General features: G+C 36.4%; 1 protein-coding gene across 1 annotated transcript in view; it reads right to left on the reverse strand.

Moving 5' to 3' along the window:
* Window positions 1-15,367, reverse strand: part of fut8 (fucosyltransferase 8 (alpha (1,6) fucosyltransferase)) — a 73,477-nt gene that overhangs the window by 17,162 nt on the left and 40,948 nt on the right. Inside the window, exon 6 of the mRNA XM_015368955.1 lies at window positions 1,553-1,799. Coding sequence (XP_015224441.1) covers window positions 1,553-1,799 — 247 coding nt within the window. The remainder of the gene's footprint in view (window positions 1-1,552; window positions 1,800-15,367) is intronic.

Consider the following 15,367-nt stretch of genomic DNA (forward strand, 5'->3'; position numbering starts at 1 on the left):
GATGTCCGATATTCAGTTTTAAGGCCGATACAGGCCGATACCGATTGGGGGCCGATTATATCGTGCATCCCTAATAAATTTCTACTGGAGAGCTGGTGCAACGGGATGATACCCGAATTCCACATATGAGATGGATGCTACTCTCTTCAACAGCAGTTAAACTTTTCTAATTTGAATGTTTGTCACACTTGGTATTAAGAAGGTAGCATTCAGTCAGTTGTACTAGTGTTTATGGGACAATTTGTTGTGATGGTGTATATATGAACTAATTAATATAAGCCAGTGTTTTTAACCATGACCAAAGCAGCCATGAAGGATATGACGGTCTAAAAACTGGAACCCATTTGCCTCAGACAATGTTTTACTCCAACTCATTAAATTTGACTTCTGAGGATAATAAAACACACCAATATTTCCTGGCCTTTTACCCACTGTGATTAGTTTTAACCTCAATCTGCTTTTAAAATGGAACTTTGGTTGTTGCCTAATCCTGTGTATTTTGTTGTGAACTATCTGTTTTGTTTGTTTTATTGTACAGCACTTTGTTGAACATGTTTCTGTTTTAATATGCTTTATAAATAAGGTGGTATGGTTTGCCTGTGGCTTACTGTCAACATTGGTTAAGCTGGAAAATGCTTAGGTTATAAGAAACTTTGTTTTAGTGTATATTGATCTGGAAGGCATTAATCTATAAAAGGGAAGCTTCAGGGAAGAATACCTTTTTTTCTTTTCTTGTAGCTTGCTATAAACAGACTTGTCTGTCTACTGGATTTAGCATAAAGGAGTGCTTGTATTTGAAACTATATTTAGCTATACAAACAGGGTTTGATCAAACATAAATGTTCACAGGGGATCAAAAATAAACAACAGTGCCCAGAAAAAAACATGGATGTAGCACTTTTTGAAGTTAATATTTTTCTGTTAGATAGAGGTCAATGAAACAAAGATTTTCGACTTTGACAAGATGAATACAGCACAATAATAGCACAGATTGATAAATTCATTGTGATGTTCTGGCTTTCTTAACACTGGCTGACAGCAAAAGGAAATAGAGGGAAAATCTGCTTTAATTAACAGAGGGTATTGGAGATAAAAGAACAGATGCCAGGCCACCGCATCTAATAAAAAGTGTAGTTTCCATGTCTGGTCTAATTTCATTTAATCTGAAACTGTCTCTAGCATTTAATTCTGCAATTTCTTGCTAAACTGAAAGAGCGGATTTGATATAAGGGCACGTGGGTGACAGCAAAAACAAGAAATGATCAAACAAACTGCTTTTAAAAGATAAATAAATAAAAACCTCTGAGTGATGAGTACAGAGTGATGAAATTTCTTTAAACTAGCTGATTTGCATGAACATGAGCCGAGTATATGCCGACAGCACAGCAATACAAGGCAAGAGCCAACAATGAAACATTTCTACTTTCTTTTCTTTAATTGTAAAGAACTTATTTTGTATAGGAATACCTTGGTAAGAAACTTTTGTTTGTCTATTTTTACAATAAAAGCAATGCCACAAACTTTAAAAAAAGAGAAAAATGAGGCCTCTTACCCGATGATAGGGTGTTTGAATCCCAGCTTGGCAGTGGTCTGCTGTATCTCCTTTTCCAACCATGCCTGAGGGCGTACAAGATACTTGACGAACTGGGACACCCACCATACAGAGGGGTCACCATGCAGACGATGCAGACGTGGAGCCAGGTCCTCCGGGATTGCCAGAGGTAAGTAGGGGGGTCGAGGATGTAGGCTGTCCACAATGGGCAACTCCACAACTTGAACGTCCTTATCATTAGCCTCCCCTATACAGAAAAAAAATATTATGTAAGATCAGGAGTTTGAAGCTCAGAATGTGTGCTGTGGTATTTGGCACAAAGATGTTAGAGGCAGCTCTTTAAGGTTCTGTTGGATAAAGTGGGGCCTTGATTAATCAAACATTATTTAGATTTTTAGATGAGTTATTACAGTTATTAGCGCGCCAGACTGGAGTTATGACAGACAGCCCGGGCCACAGGCGGCTACGCTCTACTCTTTCTATTCATTAGGCTAGCTAATCTGAATCGTTCAATTCCATTTCGAGAGCGAGATCATCTTTGGTAGTAGCACTAGACATCTTCCAGGCAAGTGAGTAAAACAGTGATTTGCCAACATGTTATGAATGCTGGTGTACCATAAAGAATAAATTATGAACAGTTTAGTTTGTGCCTTCAACTCGTTGCCCAAAGGAAGACGTTACTTGGATCGAACAAAACCGAATATCTTCGGAACAGCTCCAAATAACACAAAACTCTTATGGGTGAGTAGAACATGATGTAATAACGTAAAATCAAGGGCCAATGCAAAAAAATAAAAAAATAAATGGTTTTCCCCTTTAATCTAAGATGGCTGTTAAAAACAACACCGTGACATGTACACGACACTCTAACCCTTCACATTTTTGTTCTTCACAGTACTGTGAACTGTGTTTTCCTTTATTTTTCATTCAGACTTGCTGATACTACTGTATCTTCAAAAGTTATTTGACTAAAAGTTGCATGTCTGTTGGATCAGACCACAAAGCCTAACCTTTGCTCCCTAACATGCATCAGTGAGGTTTACCCCGTCATCAATTAACTAGTAAGAAGACCCACAAGACCTCCTGCTTTGGAAATGCTGTGATTGATTTTTCACATCAAAGTTAACGAACTATATACCTTGTACCCTGTATAGCTGACCCACCAACAGGTACTATGCAAAAGACATAATCACTTTTAGTTACTTAAGCTGTCAGTGGTCACAATGTAATGCCAAATTGTTGCGTATGTTATTGTGCAAACTTTGAAAAGTTAAATGATGAACTATGACCTTCAAATCAAAAAGAATTGGGGTAATGACTAAACAAAGGTTGAGGTAGAAGGCTGACACTTTTCCCTAGGAGGAAAAGAAAACAACAGAAAAAGAAAACAGAAAATCTTCATCTCAGCACACATGTACAATATGTAATCAGATTTTACAGTTTTGTTCAATAGCAGCCATTGTGTTCATCATATACAACTTTAATTTGTTCTTTCTGACTTTTTATATTTCCATAGTTATTTGTGTTAAATTAACGTTTTGTAAAAAAAAAAAAAAAAAAAAAACATTACTTGGCAATAAATACCTTTTGATTATGAGGTCATGTTCATTTCTTCAATTATTTTTCAGATGTTATGGGTATGACATTTCATGTCATTGGGTTACATGACAACCAGCTATTAAATTTTTTTTTATTTTTTGTATATTTCCGTTTTACAGCTACATGAAGTTTTATTTACAATTGTTGAATCCATTTGTACACTTTTTTTTTCCTGATATGCACATTTCAGTGTAAAAGCCTTTTACTGATTTGTGGATTTCCGAAACAGCTGACTGCAAATGTGTTACAAGAGGACAGACAACACCTCCAGCTATCGGGCATTCATGCAGGGCTCACTCTAACTATGATGTGCCTGCGGTGTGGAAGCTGCAAGGAACTAAAATCATTTAAACAAGTATGTACACCCACATTAGCCACAATGCAGGGTAAGTGGGGTTACTGTGGCTGTGTGGCTTAATGGAATGATTACGCAAGAGGGAGTATGGTTGAATGCTGCACCAGCCCCTGTATCACGCTCCTGCATTTCCTGAGCAAACAGGAAAGGTCAGGCACCAGAAAGAAAAGAATAAAAGTAAATATTAGAATAAAATCAACCCACCACTTTAAAATGGAAACATGAGGAAAAATACAAGTCTGCAAATCTTCAGATTGTGTTCAGATATCCGCATTCTACATTTAATGCACAAAAAGATACTGAAACACTTATTAAATTTCACGATGTTTTAACTTTACATCTAAATTTTGTTTGCAATTGATGCACTAGAACAGGGGTCGGCAACCCAAACTGCTTAAAGAGCCATGTTGTAAAAATGTAAAAGTCTTATATAAGCCTTGTATGGCAACACAGGCTCTAAGTATATTAGCCCACTATAAAAAAGGACTATGTTGGCTTAAATATATAATAAGCATTCATGATTAAATGTTTATCCTGGAGTAAATGTCACATAGTAGCATGAGGTGAGGGAGGAGCAGTGAAAACTCTCACCTTGAGTCGCTTCACCACTCTTAACCGCACGGTTTAGGTTTATTTGCATTTATGAAATTATTGAAACACAATAAACAAATCTTTCTATGGTGGACGTGGTTCGGTTGGGGGGAGTCGATTGAGTCACGAGGAAGCAAGCAGGAACTGACATCCATCAGAGCAGAGCTCCCTAACCCTGAAATCGGACATCCTCTGTCACAAGCGTTCCTTGGTGTTTTCATTTTGAGGATTTGGGGAAAAAATTGAAGAATGTTCACATACCTGCATGAGAGTGCTAGCTGGTCAATCTGTAGATGGTTTTCCATACTTGAAACAAAACTAGTTTTTAGTGGAGTTTTGAGATCTAATCCACACTTTTTAAATCTATCTTTGTTCCCCTCTAATCTATCCAGAAGTTCTGCAATCACACTTTTTCTCTCACTCCCAACTTTGTGGTCGGCTGCATATTTAGCTTGCCTTCCCTGGAAATGCCTTTCCAAATTACTCTTACTTTTGACAAATTACAATGCAAAACTGCAGGCAATCCTTCCGCATTGGTAATGAAAGCAAAAGATTCGGTCCATCTTTCTTTGCATCCTCTGTTCTCATCAGGTATCTTCCTTTTTTTCCCTTTTGGATGCATGGTCCGCATGGTTGTACGTCCTTTACTAAAACTAATAGAAATTGGCTTTTGGGATGTATGGCTTTGTTACGCCCTAATTTTTAACAGTAAACTTCCCTTAAATGTACCAAATATCACAAGCACGGGATGCTAAAGTTTGAAAAATTGCATTTTTGCTGCTTTAAGCTCCACATAAACCAATCAAGAAAAGCTGATCTATTAGCTGGCAGGGAGACAGACACAGCGCTGCTGATGCAGAGCGTTATGATCCCTCCAATGAAACTGTTTGTTAACGCTACTTCCTGGGGATCCAGTGACATCGCACAGCCAGTATATGGGGGTCTGAGCGCCTAGGACAGAGAAATTATATTATAAGCAAGGATCTTAAATCTTTAAGGGAGGAGGATCTTGATGAACTGACTGCACAGACAAAGTGTTGAGGTGGACCTTCTCGCATAAAAATATATTAAAGCTACTTTTTACCCAATGATCACATCAAAAATAGCAAAGCCACTGAATATAGCAATGCCATTGAACACAGGAGCAACAGAAGCATCACACACTGACCTTTATCTGTACAAGCATAAAAAATTAAGCAGCAGATGCTTTTTTTATGCTCAAATCACGGTATGAATGTATAAAAGTTAAAGTATTACATGTCCTGATTGTTTGAATTAACCTATGAAACATAATATTGTACCTAAAAATGATCTCATGTCTTCCTTATGAAACTTCCACCTCCAGTGAAACACATATCCTTCGCTTAATCAGGACAAAAGTAGTGTTGTAACAATGACAAAAAGTTAGCTGCATTCCACCTCAAAATGCAGGAAATAGCGTTTCAAAGAGTCTAAATTTCAACATTTTCCGGAGGAGGATACCACCGGACCCCTGTACACTGCATAACGGCTAAAGATGTGATACACCAAGGTTTACACCCTATGAAATATTCCTAGCTAAAAGCCTGCTTCAGTTGAAGCAAAACATCTGTCTCTATCAAGAACAACTGATGCAGAATTGATAAGTAGTCTGCAGCACTGAAAAAATTTAGTGCATTGTTTCACTCCACTTCAAAACCACCCTGTCCTCCAGCAATACTGGACTGATTTAATTATATTAAATAAACTGATTGAGACATATTGATGAAAAATGCCTAATCTTGAAGGACTTTGATGCGAGGGAGGAAAAGATTCTGTCCAAGTGTAAAATAGTTTTGGATTGGTCAACTAATAGAATGTAGTTATTTGTGAGATTTGCAGGTAATTTATAAAGTATGTTTTTATATAGGAATTCTCTTTAATATGTTATAATTAGGAGGACTGGTAAAGTAGTTCCGATTACTTGGCTTTATGGCTTCCATCTGCCCTTCCTCAAAGGCCACAGTAATCTCTTTACCAGCTGAACAAAGAAAGGGGCCTGAATAGAAGGTAAGGGAGGTTGGCGGGTAGTCTAAAACTAGACAACCCAAGGGATGTGCCATGATTGGAAAAAGCCCCAAGTAGAAAGCTTGACAAGAGCAGATTATGAAGGTCAGCCCTTTGGATCACACAGTGCCCTGAACTGCCAGACCCCCCTGACCATCAAGGCCAATTGTGTGCACTACAATACATAAGTACAGAAGCTATGCACCTGCCTGTCAGATAAAAAAAAAAACGTTGAAAGCATGAACATGCATGCAAACTATCCCTGCATCTAGCTCTGTAAATTATTTCATGTGCACAAACTCTTATGAAATACAGTTTATGTGGTCAGACAATGATAATCTAAGTGGGTCAAAAAAAACAGCAATAGACACCAATTGTATGCACACTCTTAAACTCACACAAAGAGCTCCACTTAATCACATCTTGCCAGAAGGGATGTTCCTGGCAGACAGAACCTACACCCCATTTAAAAACCAAGCTGAGTTTTTGTGTGTGTTGTGTGTGTAGAAAACCCTTGAATTATGTAAAAAGACACGTTTTTAGGCCTGTGCTCCTCCAGACTTAAGTGACTTTCACACACAGGTTGTTGCACAGCTTCAAATCCCGTCTGCAGTGGATAGCACTGTTGTTTAACTGCAAGGAGTTCCTACTGTAGGTTTGATTCCCAGACCAGTGTCTTCCTGGATGCAGTTTGCATGTTTTCCCCTGTGCTTGTATGGGTTCTCACTGGGTACTCCGGCTTCCTCCCACATTATCACATCAAGAACATGACTGTTAAGTGTTGTCTAAATTGTTTGTCTAAATTGTCCTTAAGTATAAGTGTGTGTGTGCATGGTTCTATGTCTCTGTTTTGCCCTTCAACAGACTGGGGAACTGTCCAGGGTATACCCTACCACTCGTGAATAGACTGTCGAAAATAGGCACCGCGACCTGAATGAAAAAGTGGGGGAAGAGGTATGGATGGATAAATGGCATACACGGTATGAAAACCAGGACCATAGGCAGTACTTGGGAGTTTAAGGTTTCAAAATTAAACCTCCAAAAATTTAGGTGACCTTCCTTTCTCGCACTTTATACAGACCACTGAGGCTATTACAGAGCTGGTGCAATTATATGGATACTTAATTACACAGAGGTGGATTCTAATTATCATCATAAGTCATTTAGATCAACATTGGATCATTGAGAAATCCTCACTGAACCAATCAAAATCTACAATTTTAGGTATTTATGTTTGAAGTCTGAAATTTGCCAAAAGGCTGAAAAGTTCAAGAGGGCAGAATACTTTTACTACCCATTGTATGTATAAGGTAGATATAAATATGATAAAAACAACAAGGAAAAGAGCTTGAATTTGTGTGTGTTTGTATATGCTGGTGAGCAAACTGCATATAAATTAGAACAGGCATTAAATATTGAACAGAAAAAAATATTCCCAGGCTTGTCTTTGCTTATATAACAACACTGGCATGATTCATAGAAAGGGGAACAGGCATATTTTGAAGCCTGCTTTTCTTGGCACAGATCTACAGATATGCAGTATGTCTTCTTTTCACTGCTACTTAATTAGATCACAAAGCCTTTCTCAAGTATATCTTAACTACACAGCCTCTGCATATGTTTTCTGTGGCACAGCTTCACTCTATGCGCATGGATCTGAACTAAAAGAGAAATTCCTGTATTGCATTTTGAGACTAAAATGTTTACCGCCCCTAATAAATGTTTTATAACAAAATGTGAAACTGGAGAACTGAGAGTGACACCATCAAGACACAAAGTGCATAGCTTTTCCATTCATAATACATTTGAGGGAGAATTTATGAACTTTGAGATCTCTTGTTCAAGCCTTTACGTGTCAGGGAGATTATATTTCTCCTTCTGCACTCAAACTTATGCTCAGAAAAATATCCACAGAAAACCACAAAGGATTATGCTTTCCTGTGCAAATGAGCTTGTTGGTTAGCTAGAAACTGTTTTAAATTAAAGAAACAGGGTTTCTGTTTGTCCATTTAAAATTTGTTAAAGAAGAGGTCGAAATCCATTCTAATCTATGCTGTTTAAATGCAACAATATCCAGAGATTAGGCAAAAGCCATAAATCTGGACCATTACATTCATTTTCTTGGTGACCAATGATGTGACTGTGTCCTATTTAAAAATCCAGCATTGAAAATAATTATTAGGAAGAGTGACTGATTTATTTTCTTTTAATTTTTGTAACAGTAGTTAAATACTTCTCAATAAAAGAAACATTATATAGTATAAAACCCTTTGTAAAAAAAACAAACAAATTTTCTTTAATTTCCCATCTTTCTGATGGGAAATTAAACAGGGCTGTTCAAAATGATTCTAAAAATATTTAAGCTCGATAATAGGGGTGTTAAGAAATAATTGACTCACAATTAATTGTTAATTGTTATTAGATTAAAAATTGCTTAATCCGATTTAATTGCTAACGTTCGTTTTGAAAGAATTTCATTCAGTGTTGTAGTATTACCGTTTTCCATTAGAGGGTGCCACTATTTATTCTTAAATAGAGCCTAATCAATACTTGCAAAAGAAGCACTGCCTGAGCAGAGGCATGCAAGTGCAGAAACATAAATTAATTAAAGTCCACGGCAAAATGGTAACAAGGCTACAGAATGCACTTTATGCGGTTCCGTCTGTAAATATAAACACTGAAATAGTGCTCATCGACCTCTATGGTGTGCTTCAAAAATAAGATTTTAATAATAGGAAAAGCGGAGGAAATTATGCAGACATTTGAAACATGACAGCAATTAGCACTGTAGATGGTAAAGGCTTTTATGTGTACATACTACATAGAGCCAAGTTTTAAAATTCCTCTAAGAGTAACCAGAACCAGTCATTGAAAAGTGTTGCCAACAAGACAAAGTGCTGTTTCCCTGGTTACACTAAAATCAGAGCGCTAAACAACAATTACTGTCCCCTAACTTGAAACAGAGAGACAAATAGTAGACAGTTTTACATCTCTATACATTGGAAAACACCAGTGTTTCACTTATTGTATATAACTTTGCATAACAAAACCTTATTTATTCATTCAGTCAGTATGTAATACAGCTGGTACAATAACAAGCTGATTAAAAATAAAATTCCCTTTCATGTCATGGAAAGATCCTTTAATAGATGAGAAAACCCACTTCAATTGCAACAACGACCCCCCGCTCCTTGCAATTGAGTGGTACGTTCACATCTCAAGGCAAAGGGTGCCTCTTTGAAAATAGTGATATGCATTCTGAATAAAAGAATCCTCTATATTTACTATAAGTAAAATGTGCCATTCATTGTGTGGCCTTAACAAGTCCACTAAGAAGTTTTACGGCATTTGAATGCACCTTGAGACATGCGATCAAAACAACTGACATGTTTTATCGTCAGGTGATACATTAGGATTGTCAAGTGTTGATGACACAAAAATTATATTGAATAAAAATAGACTTGGTGACTCGTCTCACTCAATAAAACCATTAGTGACCCTAAAGGCCCTAAAAGGTTGCTCTTAATAAATTAAGTAGAGAATAAAAATGGTTGATAAAAAAAAACATTAGATAGGCATTACAAAGGCAAAAAAAGAAGCAAATTTAAATATATATATATATATATATATATATACATTTATGTCCCATTCTGTAATTCAATTACTGCTTACATTTATTTGCTTTACTCAATCTGAGTATTTTTTCTGCTTATTTCTTTACTGAAAATTTATCAATTTCTATATGTATTGTTAAATATGTCACAGCTGGATCTCTAAAGTTTTTGCATTTGCAAGAAGAAAATGAACAATAACTCCATCGCTATCATCATCTTTTTCTCTTTCCCCAAAGCGATGCGTTTGCCTTACAGAAAACACCCTGTCACAGACACATAGCATGCATCTTCTTTTGGTCTATAAGTGCTTCAAATCACAAGGGAAGTAGTTAAGAGAGAGCAGGCTATCCATGTTAAGATTTATGGGGAAATTGGAATTTTGTGGGTTCCATACATTAAGTTCCAGAAAAGTTCATTTTCTCTGCAAGCATTAACAATATGAAAAGCCGATCCAGTGCAGTACATTTTAGGTTTATTTCTACATAACGTCTGAGTATTGGTTGCCGACAGCTTTAAGCAACAGAGCATAGAAAAAATTTTAAAAGCTTGTGATTCACATAAAAAAAAAAAAAAAAAAAAACCCACTATCATCATATTAAAAAGCTCACTACCATCAAAGAATTGAACTACAGTATTTTAATTAATTTCTTATCTATGTCACTTATTTTGTTTTTTATGCTTTTTAAGGTCCACATTTGTGTGACCACTTTTGCTGCTGTACTTCCCCATTATGGGATAATAAAGACTGCAAAAATGATCGGAAAATGAGTAAAAAAGTCTAAAAGTAACTGTATTTACCCTTAATTTGAGTAGGTAAATAAGATGATTTGCCAATGGAATGAGTATTTTAACTCTCAAAATAAGATAAATAGATATTATACACTTGAAATAAGACAATGCAATATTTTTTTCTTATTTTAAATGTAAATTGTCTTGTTCAATTGGCAAAGTGTCTCACTTACCTCCTTAATTCAACAAAAAATGCACTTAATTTAAGAAAAAATGACTTATTGAGATTTACATTTTTTGCAGTGAAGTGATTTTCTCTTTTCTTCTAATCTGCATTCATAGTCTAATATTAGAAGCATAAGCAAACACTCGTCACCATGGTAGTCTGAGTATTTCTCCTTTTAAATTGAAAGTTTTATCAACATTTTGTGGTTCACAGCCATGACAAATGTGATTTCTTCGACTGTGTCCAACACCAGGCATGACCACAGGCACACTCAACAGGTCAAAGAGTTGCATCAACTGGTTAGCTGGTGTGATGATGAAAAAACCACTTAATTAAATGGCAGCCTAATATAAGGAAAACGACTTAAAGCCTTAATGGCCGGAAGTAAATGTTTGAAGTGAACAGCCATTTGGTACATATGAGTCCATAAGATATAGCTTTTAATACACATCCCCACACACGTACCGTATATATGGAAAAAAAGGAAATACATTAAAAAGCGGAAAAGGACATATGAAAGGCGAGAAAATTAGAGAGAAAAAGGCAGTGGGAGAGCAGGAGATAAGAAGAGAGAGCCCAGGAGAGCACAAGTCAAATGAAGCAATGGGATAAAAATAAAGAGCTGCAAGAAAGCATAGATGAGAGCAGGGAGCTGAACGGGAGAAAATAAATGAAAAGCTACACTAAACTTTAATAATCATAATCGGACTCTTTTAAGCAATGCTTTAACATGTCGTAGGTATTGAAATAAACATAGAGTGGACATACTTTCTAATACAAAATTCTTATGCAAAAAGATAAAAAAAAAATGTCATACTACAATTGAAGTTGTGCTTTATTGGGAATTTATGTGATAAAACAGCACAGAGTATAACCTTGAGGTGAAAGAAAACAAAGAATTAGGCTGTTTTGGAACATCCGCCCTAACTCCTAGATCCCTCAATCAATATATAGAGGGGGAACTATACAGTGGACTTTATAATGAACTCAGTTAACTGACCATTTAGACAGATGATCACTTCTTTTCGCTCCCAGTATTCACGTAACTCCACCTACTCACCCCGAGCCTGCGGCATCTTTCTCAGTAACCACTGTCAGTTAGCGACAGCCTATGGTGACAGCGGGCTGCTGTGAAAACAAATCCCATGATGCTTGGCACATGGGAATGCTCTCCTCGCAAAGCTTTCTGGGAACTATCTGCTGGTCTAGTGACCATGGATGATCACTACTTTTCAAGGTGCATTGTGGGAAATTTCGAGTCCAATAATTTTGTAATCCACTAGAAATTCAAACACTCGTTTAAGATGAAGTGACCACTATATAGTGCCCTATATAGTAGGGTGGACATTCGGCCACAGCCCTAGTTTAATTTTTATTTACAAATATTAATCTGAAAATAGTGGCTGACATTTCTAAATACCTATCTGTGCAATTAACAGCCCACTGATGTAATTAATGAAATCTAAGCCATGATTAGACTATCATTTGTCGTATTTACTTCCCAAAATCCAACTCTGTCAAGTAAATTCACCCAAGGCTGCATTCTTCTCCTGACTCCCTGCAAGCACCAAAATATCCCAATTATAACCAAACCTCTTGAATGTTACGGGCCATGTTGATTTGCTTGTTTACCTCTAGAGAGCAGGAGTACAGTTGATCGCCACTAGGGGGCGAGAAACCGTGTTAGCGTGGTGTGTAAATGGTCGTAAGGAACCAAGCTCGGCACGGTTAACTGATCCAAGCTCGGTCCGAACTCGGCACAGATCAGTTTTTCAGAGGATAGTGTAAATGTGACTTTTTACTGCCAACCTTACATACCTTTGAGGATTAAACTCCAGAAACTGACTTTAATTTCCAAACTAGGTTACTTCTGAAAGCAAAATTCACTGTATCTGAGTAATGGGGCTAAACAGAAATACCAACCACACTTTTAAGAAGTTAACTTGTAAAAACTATAAGGAAACAACCTTTCATCTTCATTCCATGAAATAATAAAGCACTTTGTTGATAATAAAAACAACTAAGAAGTGTGATATTTAGGGACTTTATTATAACATAGATTCCATTTGAGTGCAGAATTCCAGGTAATTCATAAAGTTTTACATTTCATGTAACCGGTTGTGGATTCACATAGTGGGAAACTCCCACCCACACAAACAACACCATTAAGTGTCTTTGAGCCAACACAGGCGGTGAAGCAGAACAGAGAAAGGGAATCTTATAAACCCATTTCTATCCTTGGGAACTCTTTTGGCACGCCAACTCTGTCTGTAGAAGTTTAAAGCTCTGACTGCTGCTGCAGCATTTCTCTGCTACATACACAGTGAGATTTGATTGATATATGCATGACGGGGAAATAACTTCTAAAGAGAGATGCTGCTTTTAGTAAGCAGGACACATAATAGATCCTCTGTGTTTTCTACAGAGTACTGCTCCACAAAGACTACCTGTGCTTAATTTGAGCATAATATTTTTTTGGTCAATAAGTAGGTGAGGGTCAATGTTTCCATGAAAGTCAACAATACCTGCAAATATAAAATAGCAAGTGCATAATACCAGCTTGAAAATATTTTAACAAAGTAGATGCAAAACTGTGTCTCTCATTTAAAATCTCAATTTATAAAAAATATGGAGACAATGATAAACAGGATTCAAATAGACTACCAGCTTCTGTATGAGTCACCAACTGCAACAGACAACTAAGCAACCATCACGACTGAAACAGAAATGATATATCTGCTTTTTACTCAGCAGGACACAACCTCAGTGCTCAGCATGCGCACAAGTCCAAAAACAGCTTGTGCAACAGAAGCATGTTTTTCTGTCATCTTGTTGCCCTGTGGCCCCTTAGTTTGTGCGAAAAAACTAATTTTTGCACCAGGCATTCTCAGGAGACCTAATAGTACATAAATAGAATGCAATTAAATACAAAAGATAAAAGCATAAAGCTTTGTAAAAAAAAATAAAAAAATAAAAAAATTAAAAGGTAAAACTATAGTCAGGAGCTTTTAAAGTGGAACTAAACCTGAATGTACTTTTTTTGTAGATAAACTGCATAAATTGAGTGTTAAGGGTACCACCTTTATGTTACTGCTAACAATTTGGCATTTCTGAGTGTCCCACATGTGTTGAAACATGGCTAAAGCAGTTGAATCTTTCAATTGGTTACAAACAGTACAGCTTATCCCTAAGTATCCATTAAGAGTTCTGATTTAAAAGAGAAATTATATTTGCCTACTTCAGCTTTCCTTAATTGGCTTACCATCTAATTCAGAACTGCATTTACAGCTTTTAATAAAGCGTAATTAAACATCAGAGATTTGATTGTTCGATATGTTTCTAAAAGACCACTTTGCTCCCAGACTGCTGGTTTTCTAAATTAGAAAGGAAGTCAGGTCTTTCAGTTTTTAGATTTATTTTTTATTTATTATTTTTGCATAATTTTATTTATTTTTGCATAATTTCAGGGCAGGGCTTAAAATTTTATTTTTTGATAAAGGTTATAACTAGGGATGTCTCTGTAGTTATGATGCTATAGGCTTAGATTACTGGAGGACATGGAAAATACTTTCCCTCAGTCGGCTGCATTCTCCAAAAACTTGATTACTCTCCAAATGTAAATGTTTTCAGAATCAGAGTCAGAAATACTTTAATCAATCCCAGAGGGAAATTACTTTTGTTACACGCTCCAGTTACAGTTTTATATATATACACACATCCAACTACACAAGATAATAAAGATAAAAACATTTAACTTTGTGTTCTCTCTCTTTTTTATTCACTTTTCAGAAGTTAAATCTGGCCTGGCATTGTTAAGCTGACAACATTCTGGTGGGAGGAATCGGCCTAGCTACTACTGTAAACTTCTTGTTCTTCAACAGATGACAAACATGGCTGCTGTCTATCAATGCTTACCCCAGTCTCTCCCCTAAATATAACTGTAAGTGCTCTTGGTCATCTTCTACAGTTAAATGATGTCTTAGGTCTTATATACTAGTCAGTGCTTTTCTCTTAGCAGAAACAATCTTTAAGATGTTATCGCTTGTGTATTGTGTCCTCCAAAGCCCCATTTGGTCGGGCTGCTCGATAAAGCAAAAAAGGGTATAATAATCATCATAATTATTTTGACTAAAATGAAGATCTAGATTGCTTAACATGTTTACTCATAAAATTTAATTATCTAAATATAAATATAAAACCTCGAACTCGCTATTCCTGACATTCTGAATTGAGGAAAGCTTCCTGGATGGGAAGCAAAACGTCTGCAAACTTGGAAACAAAGTCAATAGGTTTGTTTTTTTAAACTTTTTGGAATAAAATTATTAAAGAATAACAGCGTCTTTTAATTAATACATGTGTACATTTTCAGCCCTCCGGGTCATTGTAACCACAAAACAGGCTTAAATTAGAAGACCATCAGCCTTTTGCTTAGTTTTTCTGGGGATGTTCTGACACCTATTCAGGAGTCTTTGCCAATGCGTTTGGCTTTCACCAGATTAACCTGTAGTTGGAGTGTATTCAAGTACTATGGAGGTCCATTCTCTTTAAACACATTCTGAATCAGATGCAAATCAATTAACCACAATTAACCAATGTGAATACTGAACTGAATTTAAATGCTTTCTGTTGGAATGTATTTACTTGACTTGGAATCTCTCTGAATGATTGGACGGAAT

The sequence above is a fragment of the Cyprinodon variegatus genome, unplaced genomic scaffold (genome assembly GCF_000732505.1).
Source record: "Cyprinodon variegatus isolate N-32 unplaced genomic scaffold, C_variegatus-1.0 Scaffold37, whole genome shotgun sequence".
Classification (NCBI taxonomy): Eukaryota; Metazoa; Chordata; class Actinopteri; order Cyprinodontiformes; family Cyprinodontidae; genus Cyprinodon; species Cyprinodon variegatus.